Raw genomic sequence first — 17,429 nt, forward strand, 5'->3', positions numbered from 1 at the left:
GTTGCAGAAGTAGCATCAAATAAAAAGACTTACACCAAGCGCCCAAACTTTCCGAGCAGAGCATCTTCGATAAACTATCAAAGAAGAGAAATCTAAGCAAATGTACAAACTGAGAGATATCTGGCTACTTTCAGTGTCAGGTAGAGCCTTTTGCCTCCTTGTTCTAAAAAGGATGCAAGCTGTACCAGATAGCTGACTATGAGAAGAACAGACTGGCTTTCAAAGTGGGAGGTCTTGCTCTGAACAAATATTTATTCTGTGAGATGTAATACAATACATAGAATTTAACTCTCGTCTTTCTTGACTTTATATGTCTTGTCATCAAGCAATGGTGCAGAATTAGCTCAAGTATTTTATGGATATGAAAAGCTACTTGTACAGATAAATTTAAGAAATCCGGAATTTACAAAATTCATAGTGGCTCTTGCAACTGTATCTGTGTCTGCCACACAATTAGAGACTTCGAGGCCAGGGACAGAGAACATGCATACAGCAGGAACTGAGTTGGTGGTTGCTGTTTAAGAAAGGAGGGCCATATGTGGCGAAGATATGAGAGTTTTGCATGTTAAACCTATATGAGGCGAAGATATGAGAGTTTTGCATGTTGAACCTAATACATCTAACCGTTACAGTGTGCTTGTTCATGCGTAGGACAGCTGTTCTTCGTGCATCCTTTCGTTTTGGTATGTTATATGACATCTCTACTCAAAAATCAAGCTCTCTCTGTTCCTTAGCTTTCTTGGATCAGCTTACGATGTCTGGGCCTTTCTAGGCTGTGACATAGTTCGCATTGCTTTCGTTTATGTACGTACGTTTTCTCTATATTTATTTTACAACACGAGGCTTTTGAAAAACAGTCAAATCTTCTATTTAAGGTGGTATAGTGATGTGCCAATTTGACCCAGGCTTTGTGTGTGCCTCTATATCATTTTTAAATTTTTCTTGTAATTTCTGTATTGTTCTTTACATGACGTATTTTTGTGGTACGGTAATTTTGTGTAACGTAGCCTATATCTGTGTATTTTACATGCACGTGTAATTTAATAGTTATTATAGACCTGGTAGGAGAATTAATATCAGATCTTAACATCAATAATGCGGAGAGAGAGAGAGAGAGAGAGAGAGAGAGAGAGAGAGATCTGAAGAGCAGTGTAGGGAGTTCAACGAAGGTCTAATGTAAAAGGGTATTATGGGAAAGGCTCGCCAGTTTTACTGAGAAGAGAATTGTTTATCGGTAAAAGAAGGAAGAGTTTTGATCACCGTGGTTTGCTGAAGATATAAGACGAAAACAGTGGTACTGTGAGATAAAGCGACATTTGTATTCCTCATATATTAATTATGTGGCTTATAATAACCAATAATGTACATAGAGAGGCGAATTCGCAAGAGGAGAAAAAACGCAAGAGAAGGAAGAAGTAGAAGAGAGAAGACCTGGAAGAGAGAAGAGATTGGGGAAGATTCATCACAGAAGACGGCACAGTATACTTTAAAAATACTTGAGCACATGTCGAAGACAGCTGACGTTAAACTGGAATAAATCAGCGATCGCACAATTCATCGAGTTGTGTTATGGGTCGAGGCAAGTACAGTAAACTCTTGTCGATGGTGTAGTAAACTGTATTGCGTATATAGATGCAGTCATAATTGGTATTGTGGAAGACATTAGTCTTACTACTTCATTACTCTGCAAACGTTGCAAAACTGAATTGTAAAGAATGGTTTTTATAAAATTATTGGAGGCAGATGGCTTCCTCACTTTATTGATACTTGGGACACTGCCTACCCGCATTCCCAGAGACATTTATTATCACATCAATACTTACTCTCAAATATTAGTATGAAGTTTATCTAATTGTGTGAATAACTTACAAGTATTCGTTTTGTGTATGAAGTTTGTGTTTTGTGTCTGCAACTTTGGTCAAACGAGTTAATGGCGTACAGAGAAATGACAGATGTTTGTTTGCTTGTAGGCACCTGTAGAATAGGATAAATAGCTGGGCTACAGCAACATTGACTTTTCATAAAACAGTCTTAGCCATACAGTGACAACAATAGGAACCAGGAAATTAGAAGCATTTATGACCGTTACAGTATGGTGTTATTTTATAAATACATGCAATTTCTTCGCTTTACAAAATAAGGCTTTCTAGTTCTATTTTTGTAACAACCTTCTTCTTTACATCTATTTTTTATAAATAATTGTTTTGCGTACTGCAAATTAATTCTGTCACTTTTTGCGTAGGTTACATTGCCATGTGTCCAGTTACATAACAGGCTTTTGATCTGCACTGTTCCCTGCTTTCCTAGTGCATTTGTGACACATCCTAATAAATTCACCAACAAAATTCAAGAATGCTTCCACTCTCTGGCGTCCACGATTTTTGTTTGTGTCTCATACTTTTGCGGGCCGGCTGAATTGTATTTATTTTAAATACATCTTAATTTATATATATGCAATGGTTTCATTTGGCTATTACATATTACAGGACTTCCCACTACAGTGTATCTCTTTTTTAAACAAGTGTGTCTACAATTTTAAATTTACTGAATGTGTTTTAACTTGGTTAGTTTTATTCATGGTGGTATTCTGTTTTCTTACTATATAGTTGCGAGTGTATGCCAGCTGATCTTCACAGATTCTATTGTTCCTACATGTGTTGGGACATTATATTATGGCACCTTTGCCACCTAGTCCTATTGGATTGGTAATGTTGTTCCCTGTAATTTTTTGTTGGTAAGCCTGGCTAAGCTCTCAACAACTTAAAGTTGTTTATCTTTTACAAATAGCTTGTATGTAATTACCCTGATATTCTAATAGTCCTTAATGTGAGGCTTTGCACAGCATTATGTTTTTCACTACTGTTTGGTCGTTGGTAACATATTTGTAATTACTCTCAAGTTAATATTCTGTATTTTTACTTCGTTGTGTATTGGTGTTTAATGTTACTTGAAAAGCATACATTCCTCATAGATGCCTAGATTACTAGAAAACTTCAGTGCTATATTAAATAGTCAGCGGTGCTGTGGCACCATCCATGCATATAGATGCCTCTTCCCATTCATGATTTCTTCCCTCATCTACAAGACAATGGATGTTTATGTCAGTTGGTACTTAGGACGAGTTTGTAGCTTTATATTTTTGGCTCTTTTTTTGAAGTTTGTATTAAGATAGTATTTTATGCCCCCAGTACACAGCTTCTGGCCCCTCCCATTTTCAATATCCTATTATGCTGTCGTCCCATTCCCTACTGGTCCTAATGGAAACAGGTAAACTATGTAATGTTTTGTTTACGTTTTTGGGTTTAATTTGAAGATTTAGGTCTTTCTTCATATTTCTGTACAATTTTCAGTATTTTTGTTATCAAGCTGTTCATTTATTTCTGTGGACGCTAGTAAGGCCATCGTATCCACACATGTTTTCCACCTGGTGTCATTTTCTCATAGGTAGGCTTTTGTAACGGCAGCTCGCCAGCATTTGAGCACTGATGATGTGATGACAATAGTTTGTATCTAGGCTATTTTGTTTGGTATGATTATTTTTTTGAATATTTTTGTAATACTTTCCGTATTTTTACGCTTAACAACTTTTGAAACTTATGCGTGTGCTTACAACTTTATTTTTTAATCTGGCAGATGCTTGGAAGATGGGGTGTCCCTGAAACACCTCAGTATAAACATGTTTGAATAGATGATCAGCTTATTTATAGTGACCCATTTATCATTGATATAATATGTGCTCTCAATTTTTTAAAAATGCTTTTGACAGTATACGCTAAGACTTATTGTGGAACATTGTAACTGTGCATGGAATTCCCGACCATCTCACTGATGTATTCAGAACCTGTATCTAGACTTGAGTTGATATATAAGAACATAAGAAGGGAAAATCCCTTTCTTTATCATTCTGACAGGCATCAGACAAGGATGCATTTTTTCACCATTACTTTTCATATTAGTCATAGATTTCATGATGAGAAAACTCCAGCACGAACATAACTTGGAATGAGCAGTCTAGGTTTAGGAACCTGGATTTTTGCTGATGACATCGTTCGTTTGGCAGAAACACCTCGAAGTTTACAACTAATTTCTACTTTCTGGATAGAGTGATCAGTTCAGCTGGGCTAGAAATAAGTGGTAAGACAAACACAACGTGCATAACAAGTGAAAATGTATCTACTCAAATTGTACTACAGCTTTTGACTGATTTCCATATCTTGGCTGCCTTGTCTATAATAAAGGGGACGTAGATGCAGACATAAGCAGCAGAACTAGGAAAGATTCTATCGTCTTCCAACGAATGCGATTTGTATGGCTATTAGACTCTGTAAGTAGGTCCACAAACCTTCGGCTGCACCTTAGTATGATCCTAGGGATAGTCATATATGCACGTGAGATCTGAAAAATGCCAATAAAATCAGCGCAGCTCAATATTTTTCACTAGCGATGCCTGAAGTGAATTTCGAAGATCAGTTATCACGATCACATTTCGGATGATCAAGTCCTGAGAAGAAATAGTTAATGCAGTCTACATAAAATCGTTGCTGAAAAAAGACCGAAGCTTGCAGAACATTCTGTGCATTACAGATGGAATGATTCCTAAATCAGCACTGTCGTGGCAGCCAGTGGACGGATATGGAAGTAGAGGAAGACCTCATTACATCTCGAAACGAACTTTTGCAAAAGATCTCCATTGCACGAATATGAACTAGGAGGAGTTCACTGAAGGGGACATGTTGCTCAATAAGCTGCTTAGTGTTGGAGAAACTAAGTTGAAATAATTTGAAAGGTTCGTGTACGGAGAAAGCCACCTACTTTGCATGACGCAGGAACATTTTGTGAAAGGATTAAAAAGAATGAGTAATGTTATTAAAAGGAGTTTAAATGTTAATCTACAACTTTGAGAAAATTAAGTAAGTTGTGATTTCATTTTATTTTTCATTTATAATCATCCTCTCCCTTTTGTTAAATGACATACATTTTGAATTAAAAGAGTACTAAGAGTATTGTTAGCAAATACACAGAAGATAATGTCAATGTTCAAGGTTCCTTTCATTAGAAATTTCGAAACTAAATAATTTTAATTTTCAAACAATGGAAAATCCAAGATAGAATGTAACAATGTAAGAAAAGGATGTTTGTTACTCATCATATAGTGGAGATGCCGAGTCGCAGATAGGCACAACAAAAGACTGTCAGAAAGTGAGCTTTCAGCCAACAAGGCCTTTGTCGAAATTAGGCAACACACACACACACACACACACACTCACGGAAACACAACTGACACACACATGAGCAAAGTCTCTGGCTTTCGCTGCCAGAGACTGTAGTGATGTGTGTGTGTGTGTTGTTAATTTCAATAAGACGGTTTCAATAAGGTACAAAATCGTCTCTCTATGATGCATTCACACCTCTCCAACAGAATGAAGGACCGATAAGAAAAAGTTATGTTGTGGATGGTGGTCACCTGCTCCACAAGGTTGTTTGGCACATTAAAAAAAATGTCTGAAGCCTTCTGAACGAAACATGAAACCTATTTGCCAAATTGCTACAGATCCGAAATCACACTTATATTCGATGGCTATCCAAGTGATGCTTTGCAAAGGGGAACAAAGTCTTCTGAAACGTCTTGTCTTTTAAAGACACCACGCTCTTCATCACGTACCATTTTCGATGAAGATACAAATGCTGCAGTTGCACAGGAGAAGTTTCTAGCACAAAAAAAAAACCTGTTTGATTTTGATGCTCATGCGGAAATTTGAGAATGGAGGTACTCCAGTGCTACAGGCAGAAGAAGATGCGGATTCATTGATTGTAGAATCATCTATTTCCCAAGCTGCTGAGTGTGGTAGTATGGCAATTGTAAACAAGGACATTGACGTGCTTATTCTCCTAACGGGTCAACGAACCAGCTACAACTAGTTCTTCCATATACTAGGAAATCAGCAGGAATATGGTAGTCCAGTAATTCTTTCAATGTCGATCCTGCATTTGCCCTTTTAAACAATGTCTTCTCAGGATGTGATACCACGTCCTCTGTTTTTGGTCAAGGGAAAGAGAAGTTACTAAAACTTACGGAGCAACAGCCATACCTCAAAGTGCAAGCTGCTGAATTTATTAAACCCTCAGTCTCTCAAGATGTAACAGCACAGGCAGGAGAACAGCTGATGTTGGCACTGAATGGGAATTCCAACTGCGAGACTTTTGGACGAGCTCAGGTACGAGCTTTTTGTAAAGTCTGCCCCGAGAAAATCTTTCAAACTTGAAGGGCTGCCGCCAACACTGGACGCAGCAAGGTGGCACTCATTGCGATCCTACCACAAAGTGCAATCTTGGCAGGGGGAGGAAACTGATCCATGCCCGTGGGACTAGAAGAAAATTGGACTGAACTGCTCCTCGACGTGCAAATACTGATGACGTGTACGAGGATGAGGAAGAGACTGAAAATATGTTCCATGAGGAGAAAGTTGGTGAAGGTGCCGCAATGGATCGCGAAGATCGGATGTTGGACCAGGACCAGCCACAGTCTTCCAAACGACTTTGATGGAATTGAAATTTAGTAAAATGTGAGTCTCAGTTAATGAAATTGTGTTTTATTAATATTGTCATGAGGTGTTATTTGTTCATTTGTATAGATTTTTATATCATTGGTCATTACTATATATTTAGTTTTCTCATTTTGGCAACCCACTCTTACTAATTAAGGCATGGATAAAAAGAATAAAAATATGCATAAACGAAAAAAATTGAAAAGATTTACATAGAAAAGACGTATGTACTCATTAGAGAACCGTCTTTCCATTGAAAATTCCATTTTACTGAATAACTTTGAAAAAAAAAAAAAAGACAACAAAATGGTTTTACTTTGGCTTTCAATTGTATGAACGCCTGATAGTGCCTAAAACTGAAAAACTAGATGCTTTTGTAACATGAAATTCCATATTCTACAACTTTGGTAACCTGACTTTTTCATCTGGAGTAGCCGCTTTTGAGCTACAAGAGTTGGAGCCGACTTTTTAGCCATGTTGGTAAAAATCAACGAACTTTGACAACTGATTGTGCCCAAACGGCTGCATCGATTTTGACATTTAAGTAGGTCATTCGATTTAAAATTTCATGTTCCTTCATTTTGGTAATCGTAACATTTTCAGTAGTATGCATAGTTTCCGCGTTAAAGGCGCAAACCTGACAAAATTGCGAAAATTTCGTGGTTTTCTGGCCATAAAAAGTTGTTCCGAGAGTTTTGGAGATCGAAAACGTGGATTCAACATACTCTCAACTATAAGCACAAGATAAAAAAAATAAAATCTTCTACTTAGTTTTTTTGCAAACAAAAAGTACCCATTTAGTGAACTATATAAAACGAACTTCTGTCTACCATTCTCTATTTTCGAGATGAATATGGAAGCTGGCGGAGGATGAATGGGTAGTGTGTTGGCACCTCTCAGTATGGAATAAAGGTTTTAGGCTGCAATTAAACTTGTTACTGCAAAGTCCCTCTGGTGTCAAAACTTCGTGGCGAGCAGGAAGCTGATAACTACTCTGGTACGAGTGCGTCGCAATAAAGTTTCAACTCAATCAGATATGCAATAATGAAGAAACCCTTTCTGTGACTATAAAAAGAAAGTAGAAAGCGATGTAAGCTTCTTGATTTCTGCCAGCAGTTCTTTTAAGCAAAATAAAACAGCTTACCGCAAAATTTTCCGGAAAAGAAGATACCCTTTCAAGTTCTCCAGTTTCATTGTGTCATGATGAATAGAACTCTTCTTGATTTTATACGAAACGGTACCGTGTGTTTATGAAATACTGTCTGCAATCAGTAATTACATTAACACTTTAAGTTACAGGTGTGTATGCTCCTCAATCTCTGTTGAGATCTTTCTTATTTTTTGTCTGGTCTATAGTTTGCACCATGTCAAGTTTCACTGCATGTATGTAGTGCGCCCATGTGGATACTGTAAAATAATCCTAAATTATTTCCCAAACTCTTTTCACTGCGAATTTTCTGTACAGATGTTTTTATATTTGCATTAAGCTGTTAAGAGTATGGCTGGACAAACCCAATACAAATAATTATGTGAGGTTTAGATGACAGATTTAAAAATATTCCTGCCGACTACACGAGTGGCGCACCAGAAGAATCGATTGACGTCCAGTAGTTTTTGTATTTTCATGGAGAAAATGCGAGTTATATTGGACTGTTCCTCTGTTAATTCATTATTAGAGTTTTTAAATGTGAAAGTAATAAATAATTTACTTGAAAGTCAGAACAGTTATTTTCCTAAAACTTTTGAGAGCTCGCCGCAATCTAGTGAACGAGTAACGACACAGTTTTGACCGCTGCCTGCGACGACGTAGCGACGTCTGGTTGTGTGGAGTTTGTATCTATGACGAGGAATTACATTTTAATCACGATTAGCAATAGAAGAACGACCTAAGGAAAAATTTTACACGTTTTGACGAAAAAAACAACTGTTAGTCGAAACCAATTACAAGGTGGAACGCCAAGCTGGCACTCACAACAGGTTTAATTACCTACTAATTCTGAGACGCTACGAAAGATTAATTTGGGCTATTTTGGAACGTTGTGAAGAGTGAATCAAGCTGATAAAAATCCAGAATTGGTAACATTAGCCGAAATGGAGAAAGTCAATAAGAATATAACGTCTGAGTCGATTAAAGCCATTAAAACTTCACATAAATTAATTTACTAATTTTCTAAACAGTTCCAGATGACAGGAAAATCTGAATCGCTTGATAGAATTTTCTGGTTTTACTTTTCGATCAACAGCTGCACAACTTGAAGCTAAGATAGCATTTACCGAAGCGTCATTTTCAAAGGGGCAGCTGGGAGCAGTCTGTAATAAGTTGTAAATAGATACTGGGACAAAAAATGAAATAACAGAAATTTGTTATTATTTATCTAATCTCGTCAAACCTGAGTTGAAAATAAACGATGGCATGGAATGTGAACAGCGTAGTGATGATGAAGAAGATACAGTCCGAATGAGTAGCGATATAAGACTCAGTTTACTGGAGAAGAAGGCGAAAAAAATTCCGATTCAAAAACAGACAATAAAAACTAAACACAATTTTGACTGCAATTACAGAATAAATGTAAAATTTCTCTGTCATTTCGTGACTTTGAGAGTGCTGTTAAGCCGTTTAACGGCAGCGAGGGAAACGGCGTTTTTAATGGGTTGGAACCCATTAAAAATTCTTATTTCCAAAAAAATACGCTTGAAAATTTGGCTAAGCTTTTCATTCAGAGCGAGAAGTGTCTGACGTCGTGGCTCACGGAAGCAACCTTACAAGAAGAATTCGACACGAAGATAAGTGCTACAGAGATCTACTAACTGACAAACTGATGTCTGGACGAAAGAAGAAAGTGAGTAGTGCCTACACGAATAGTTTCTAAATGTAAGATATTGCCTCCCGTGCTGATATTGATAACAAATCGCTATTATAGTATGTGGCTGACAGGACTGTAGATGATGCAGGCACAACCGTCAACTTAAAGGCGCTGGAAATGTGGAAAAATTTACGGAGACTACAAGGGATTACGAAAGAGCTGTGTAGCCACTGCCGAAAGAAATAACAGACATTACAGTAACGAAAATTTCGGAAATTTTAGAAAGAATGATGTTAAAGACACATATAAGAGAAACACTAAAAGCGCAGCTTTTCAAATGTGGCGCCAGCGGCAACAGGTCAAGTGATTGCAATCACAATAACAAGGGAAAGAGATGCTTCAGTTGCAGTAAGATTGGCCGCAATTCATCTGAATGCGCGAAGGAAAAGAATAACCAAAAGGCGACAATCAACGCAAATGCTTTTCCGAAGAGTATTGACACTTCCAAATTTTGAAATGATAGAATAAGTAAGCGAGAGGTGAGAGCGTTAGTTGACTGTGACAGTTATTTTAATTTATTACGACAAAATGTTTATCAGACTATGGATGCTACGAGGTTGCACGATTTGTGAAAAACGTTGTCTCTGTACAAGTGTATTTTAGAAGCACTGTTGACATTGACTATGTGAAAGTGGAAACATATTTATATGATTTCTATAGACACAATGAAATTAGAAATGGTGGATGGGAAGGATCTTCCAAACCAACTACAGTTTTAATAAACAAGTGTAGATTTTGTGCTAGGAAACCACAAGGGGAAGCTCATCTTATGTGTATCTATGAAGCAGAAAAACCAGAATTAGATACTGAAAGCTCTGTTAGTAATGAAACAGACGAACATATTGATGACTTAGTGTCTAATTACTATCAAACAAAGGCAAAGTACACAGATATCAGAATGAAGGTTGCTGTGAAAGAAGAGCAACCAACAAAGCGCATAGTAAAGAAAGAAGTTGTTGACAAGTTCACGGTCAAGGAGCTACAGAATAGGTTTGGTCCAAATACGTGTTTGAAATTTTACAAAATGGCAGTTCTGAAGAAAACTATTGAATTCTTTGGATAAAAATGGTTCAAATGGCTCTGAGCACTATGGGACTTAGCTTCTGAGGTCATCAGTCCCCTAGAACTTAGAACTACTTAAACCTAACTAACATAAGGACATCAAACACACCCATGCCCGAGGCAGGATTCGAAACGGCGTCCGTAGCAGTCGCGCGGTTCTAGACTGTAGCGCCTAGAACCGCTCGGCCACCCGGTCAACGTTCTTTGGATATATCGTACGGTGTGGACGAATTCGACTCTCTCCTTTAAAACTCTCCAAAACCTAAATCTATTTTACCAAGACAAAATTTCCTCAGACTAATGGGGTACTTTAGGAAATTTATTACACGTTGCTCTACATTTGCAAAATCCTCGATTTTACTAAGAAATAATCAGGCAAATAAGTCTGAAGAAGGGCAGAAGCGAACATTCAAGAACTTCAGCGCTATCCATTTTCGGATCCTGTTTTAAAAATCTGCAACAAAGATACGATACAGAATTACACACATTGAAGTTGTGTTATTATGAGAATCTCCAGATGGTGACAAGTTACATCCAGTCTCTTACATGGCTGAAGAAGTAACATCTGAAGAAGAAAACTGTGTGTCAATACGAAACTTCTCCATACAAAGATGATATCGACAAGAATCGTAGGACTACAACAACGTGTTCCAAATTTATGAAATTCTGACCAAGTGATTACGCCTTCTCATCATCTGAGTCGGATAATTCTCAGGATGGTCAAATATGAGTTTGGGATGGGACATTTTAAAGTCTCCCTGCCGACGAGACGAATGACTCACCAGAGAAGCCAACTAATATGCAGTATTTTTTGTATGTTAATGGAGAAACGGTAAGGGGCGAACAAAAAGTTTCCATTTGTGGCGTTCTGCAGCATATACGCAGCATAGCGTGACTCCGATGCAGGTATATAAGGATCGACATTTCGGGAAGGGATCAGTGTGACATTCGTGTCTTTTCGACATGCGAGTGGTAAATGTGAAAACGTGAACTATGGCGACGTCATTACCAAATACGTCCAAACAGGACCAGCGTGCTGTCATTCTTTTCCTCGCTACAGAAGGACAAACACCGGTAGATATTCATCAGAAAATGAAGAATGTATATGGAGCAGTATGTCTGTCGCATACCACAGTTGTGGATTGGGGTGCTGCTTCACACGACCGCATATCGCAAATGTCGTAACGCAGATGTTACGCCAACGCAATTGGGAGACACTCGAACACCCGCCCTACATTCCTGATTTCTCCCCATGCAATTATCACTCCATTGGTCCCTTAAAAAGGGCCTTGAAGCGTGGGACGAGGATGTACAGCAGGCAGTTACCGACATCTTTACGCAGCAGGACTCGGCGTTTTAGCAAATGGTTGTCTTCAACTTGATGGATCGGTGGGATGATCATTATTGTCTCAACGGTCACGGTGATTTTGCATGAGTGACACACCGATGGCATACCGATTCCGCACTGAACGGCCTTCGAACGGAAACTTTTTGTCCGCTCCTTACAGTGTGACGGAGAGGATGCGAATTGCAATTGACTATTATTTTGTTTCTGTCATTGTTAGAGTTTGTAGCTATGAAAGTAAGCAGTAGTTTACATGAAAGTTGGAACCCTTTTTTCCTACAACAACAATAACAATAGTAATGACAGACATTATACTTTTGTTTGGTTAGTTTCTACAAGTAAAAAGTTACATGATCTGGTAAGAAAGTAGGAGATGTTTCACTGATCACTCAGAGTTTTTCTGTATGCGCTGTACATCGACAATATTTGTTTTATATCTTTTATTGGTAGTGGCATTCAACAAACCTTTATCGTCTTCGTAAACACTTGCATAGTGGTGACAATTATACAGAAAGGGAAACAAGCTTTTCAGGTAGCGAGGTGATAAACATACAGTCATGAAAGTTGATAGTGCCAGGTATATTCAACATGGATATTAAATTTATTGATGAAAATTGTATGACAAATTTGACTTATTTGTTAATTCATTTAGTAATCCAATAATTTTGTTTCTTTTGCACAGGAGAGATATGCTAAAAGAAAGTTGAAAACATAGGCTAGTTTCTGTGTGTTTTCAGTTTCGATGCGTTAATGCTGATTGGGTACTGTTGTCGCCAGAACTCCTGCCGCGTTTTTAGAAACGAGACCGCCTCCTCAGCTTCAGCAGCTATGATGCTGGCACCGTTCGGCTGCAGACTGTTTATATCTGCAAAATAAAAGCTTACGTTAACTCGTTGAAACTTTCGTAACAGAAAAAATTAGGACCGACTCCGTCTGTACGTTCGAAACATCTGTTGTGTGAAAGCCTTTGTGCATCAAAATTATTGTGTTTGATTTTAAAAGTGCAAAATGGGGAGAGACGCGCATCCGTAGCCCAAGTCGCTAACGCCCGCCTGTGCGGTGGCTCTCGACTCGGAGATAAGCCGGTTCAAATCCTGGTGGTGGAAACTTTTCACTGCCAGTGTTTGGCCGGCTAGGAGAGAAGAGGGGGTGGCGTCAAGTTTCTGATCGCCAGACTTTGAACCAATATGATGTTCATCATTTCATTTCTTCTTGACAGAGCGTAGGGGAACGATGCGGGAGACCCGCACCGCCGTACTATGCAAGGTCCTAGTGGAGGTGGTTTGACATTGCCTTCCTCCAACCGTAATGGGGATGAATGATGATGATGAAGACCACACAACAAGACCCAGTCATCTCAAGGCAGGTGAAAATCCCTGACCCCGCCGGGAATCGAACTGGGTACCCCATGCTCGGGAAGCGAGAACGCTACCACAAGACCACGAGCTGCGGACTGCGCCACTATCCTGGATTGAATTTCAAACCTCCCTGCAATGTCTCATGAAGAGAGGGCTTGTGGCACCGATGATGGTGATCTGTCTGTCGGATGAGGTCTTAAGGTTGGCGGCCCCATGATGCTATTCCAGGTTATGTGCCGGCCCTGAGTTTCAACTTCTCCCTTCTGTTCGTCCATAACAACAGAAAATCAACACTGCACTGCACGCGCACACATCATAGTCATGCACACGACAAAGATACACACTTGACTCCTCGTATCAGACCAGTGGGAGGCAACGGCAATCCACCTTTACTAGGACCTTGCTACGAACAGCGATGCAGAATTCCTGCATCTGCTACCCTACGCTTGTTTCGTTAGTATGGTGCTACTTTCATTTGAGAATGTGGTGACAGAATTTGTTTATCTGAATGGCTTTGGAGTCTGCCTCATGCCACGAGAAAAAGTAATACGAGATTCTATGCGAAACTAGGAAACTGACCCACTACGATAACTTAAATACAGATTTGAAATTTCTGTTGTTGAAAAACAGGAGGTTAATAAATCTACAGAATGTAGCGGTTTCTACTAAATGCATGCTGATGAGCTGTGTCATAGACGTTCACCATAAGAAGACTTATAACTAGCTGTGGCTGGCTACAGAAAGTGTACTTCTGAAGCACTTTACAGGTGGCTTAGCTTCTACAGTGATTCTTTGTAGCATTATTAAATCGTTATGTATCTGTGGCAAGTCAGAAGAATCGTACCAAGTAAGCACTGAATGTGGTGGGCTATCAGGAATTACTTACATCATAAGGTCGCATGGAGAGACTGCTGGTATTAGCATAGATGGATTTTATTTTCGTGTAAGTCACTTTCAGAGAAATAGATTATACTATGTGGACCACACAACTCTACACAAACTGTGCCACAGGCAACTCCACGTGTTTTACAGATTGTAAACAAGCCAAAGAATCTGGTTAAAGCTAATGTTCAAAATTTTGTGTTGTAGCAGATATTTTCTTTGGTCAACTCTCGCATTTTCGAAAGTTTGCACATTAATTTTATAGATTTAAATTACATTCATTATTATAAAGGTAACATGTATTCATTATTACAAAATTAATATAAGGTATTTATAAAAGCTCTAAAACTAGAGTTCAAGATGATACTCCGACTTGTATATATTTCTTGGTACTGGAATTACGTTTAACAGGTATAGTCTCGCTTAACACGTAATATATATTGATTGTGAACCAGATATCAGAGTATAGCATGTTGATGGCTTCATTTAATCATAATATTAAGTTATGTGGCGTTTGGGAGGAATGGTGTTGGAGTTTGTCTGAGTATCTGCAAAGAGAGAGACAGAGAGAATTTTGGGTAGCACTGCGACTGAAAGGGGTGTTATGAGGAAATGTGTGTATGTACCATCTGAAGATGAGTCGTCAGGCAGCCTGAAACCGCCACAGAAATATAAAAATTAAACCTTCATAAAAGTTGACTGGTTGCAGTAAATTCTGAAAAATCTTCGTTAATCACAGTCGCAGTATTACGCATCCATTACAGATCAAAGTTTTATCCCTTGACGTTTCCCAGGTAGTGTTGAGCAATTCAGGAACCCTATTCCAACACATGCTTGGTGTTTCCGAGAACTGACGTCGAATATTCGAACATCAGGACCAAAAATATGATCTCCTGTACCACGTTGAGGTTTGGCTCGTGACAGCAGCACGATTTCAGCGGCCCTATGCGACTAGCGGCCAAGAGGACATGTTGTTCGTTCGACCATGCAACATCGCACAGTCTTGCCACGTACTGTACTCTGAGTCGTGAAATGGGCTAGTCTACAGATAGACAATATTCACACGGAAAGGTGCTGTAAGACCCGCGCGCGCCAAGTCACTGCAGCTACTGTGTCTGATGAACTCGGGCATTGCGTTCAATTAACATGGAATAACACACCTGCACCTTTCAGCGGCCCTATGCGACTAGCGGCCAAGAGGACATGTTGTTCGTTCGACCATGCAACATCGCACAGTCTTGCCACGTACTGTACTCTGAGTCGTGAAATGGGCTAGTCTACAGATAGACAATATTCACACGGAAAGGTGCTGTAAGACCCGCGCGCGCCAAGTCACTGCAGCTACTGTGTCTGATGAACTCGGGCATTGCGTTCAATTAACATGGAATAACACACCTGCACCTTTCATTCAAGCTGTGTTGGAACCGTCGTTGATGCCAGACGTGGCAGCTCTGGGTACAAAAGTTTGCACCCCGTACAACTCACATACTAGTTTAATGATCTAGTCTTCCTGTTACGCTGTACACGCACAAAAAGTAAATTTTTCGTTATGATTCAAATTTATTGACAAGCAGTGTGAAACGTGTATCAAATCACGATCTTCTTTTGTTTTTTATCTTCTTGAAATATTTTATGTTAATGAAGAAATTTTATTCAGGCGGTCAGAAACAGAGTGATAAACTCTTAAGGGTGTAGCAGTGTACGTTGTGCTGAGAAATAATTAACAAAAAAATTCAGTACGTTCGGCAGTTTCCGACTTAATTAATAGGGAAGTTAGTCAATCTGGTCATTGAGCGCGCAAATTCTGCGGTCCGGCAGAGACGGTGTCGCCAAACGTATACTTGATTTGGTTTCCTAAAACCGAACAAGAGAGCTATACAGAAATTGGACATAGGACGGCAGTAAGGATCGAACCCGAGCCAAAGGGTGAGAAGTCTCGTGCGCCATCATCTACGTATGAGCACAACCGACACAAACCGTGTCTGGAGAGCCGCTTGAATCTGCGCTCGGAATAGCCTGATTGGCTAACTTCAATGCTAATTGACTCGGAAACGGCCCAGCGTATCGAATTTTTTTATGGACAGTTACTTCTCAGCACAACATACCCTGCAACACCCTTACAAGCTTTCCAGACTGCCACTGACCACATTGTATAACAAATTGACTGAAGAGTGGCAACTCTGTCGTAGCCAGTCCATCCCTATCAGGGGGATCGTGCATAGCTGTCCATCAGTCCTCCTTGCAAATAACCATAGGGAGGGAATATCTATGGAGAGGGCGTAGCGTACTGCACATGTCGTCAACATGAAACCAAAATAGTCACACGAATTTGGCTTAACGGTGTTGTTTAAATTTTACGCTATGACCGAACAAATATTTGCCATGTTTTCACACATTTATTTATTAGTAACAGCAATTGCGCTGAACTGTTGCTGTTGCAACTTGAAATACGTTAAAAGAGGAAAAGTTATGTTTCGCAAATTAGTACTAGAAAGATCTAATGACAGTTATCATAGAAGTAACAGATGCTTTATGTGTTGATTAATGTCGTGACACAGTGTAAGGGAACCAAAAAACTTTTGGCCTTATTTATGAGAGAAATACTGGGTGCATTCGGTAGCGTCGGTGTGTACTCTTAGTTAAGCCGTTGAAAGTGTATGCATTTCGAGCAATGCACACTTGTAGATAAAATTTTTGTATGACAATCTGCATAATTTCCCCTGTTATTCTGTTTTGAAAGTAACTGTGTTTATTTTACAGTAATAATAAAATTCCTACGAGATGGCAAACGCTTATGAGTGCTTAATATTTTATCTTCCTAATGAATGAACAAAAATCGTACCAGGAAGTAAAAACAAAAGAAGTTCGTAGCTAAAAATATTTCAAAGTGTGACAAAACTACAATTTGAAGTTTTTCGGAACAGATTCACTTTGGCGTACAAGGAAACCATTTAGAAATGCCACTGAAGCATTATTGAGTAAAATAGCTTCAGGAATGCTGCAAACAGCAGTTGGAGAAACATTCCTGGCAGCGGTAATGCTTTGATAGTTTGAACATAAAGAGCGAGCAGCTTTGCTGTTTAACTTCTCAAATTTCAACAATAATCATGAAAAACCTACAATGTTTTTAAAAAATGTACATGCGTCTGAAAGACACAGAAATAAAATTTTACCACCAACATTTGACACATGTTGTGAATCCTTAAACAGTTGAGTCGTACAGGCCCTATTTTTTCATTTGAACTTTAAGCTATATGCAGAGTATTTCAGAATTCTAGTTACGCCCTTCTAGAGGTTGTAGAGGGGACTTAGTAGACCATGTTTTACATAGGAACCCATATACGGAAACGACATTCAAGATCGCTACGGCGCC

At 39.0% G+C, this 17,429-nt stretch overlaps 1 protein-coding gene across 1 annotated transcript in view; it reads right to left on the reverse strand.

Annotated features, from left to right (window-relative positions):
- Positions 1-12,481: 12,481 nt before the first annotated feature.
- LOC126234589 (outer dynein arm-docking complex subunit 4-like) overlaps positions 12,482-17,429 on the reverse strand; it is a 74,849-nt gene continuing 69,901 nt past the window's right edge. The window contains exon 6 of the mRNA XM_049943303.1: positions 12,482-12,681. Within this exon, the coding sequence (XP_049799260.1) occupies positions 12,533-12,681 (149 nt within the window). The 3' untranslated portion in view covers positions 12,482-12,532. The remainder of the gene's footprint in view (positions 12,682-17,429) is intronic.

Source organism: Schistocerca nitens, chromosome 2 (genome assembly GCF_023898315.1).
Source record: "Schistocerca nitens isolate TAMUIC-IGC-003100 chromosome 2, iqSchNite1.1, whole genome shotgun sequence".
Lineage (NCBI taxonomy): Eukaryota > Metazoa > Arthropoda > Insecta > Orthoptera > Acrididae > Schistocerca > Schistocerca nitens.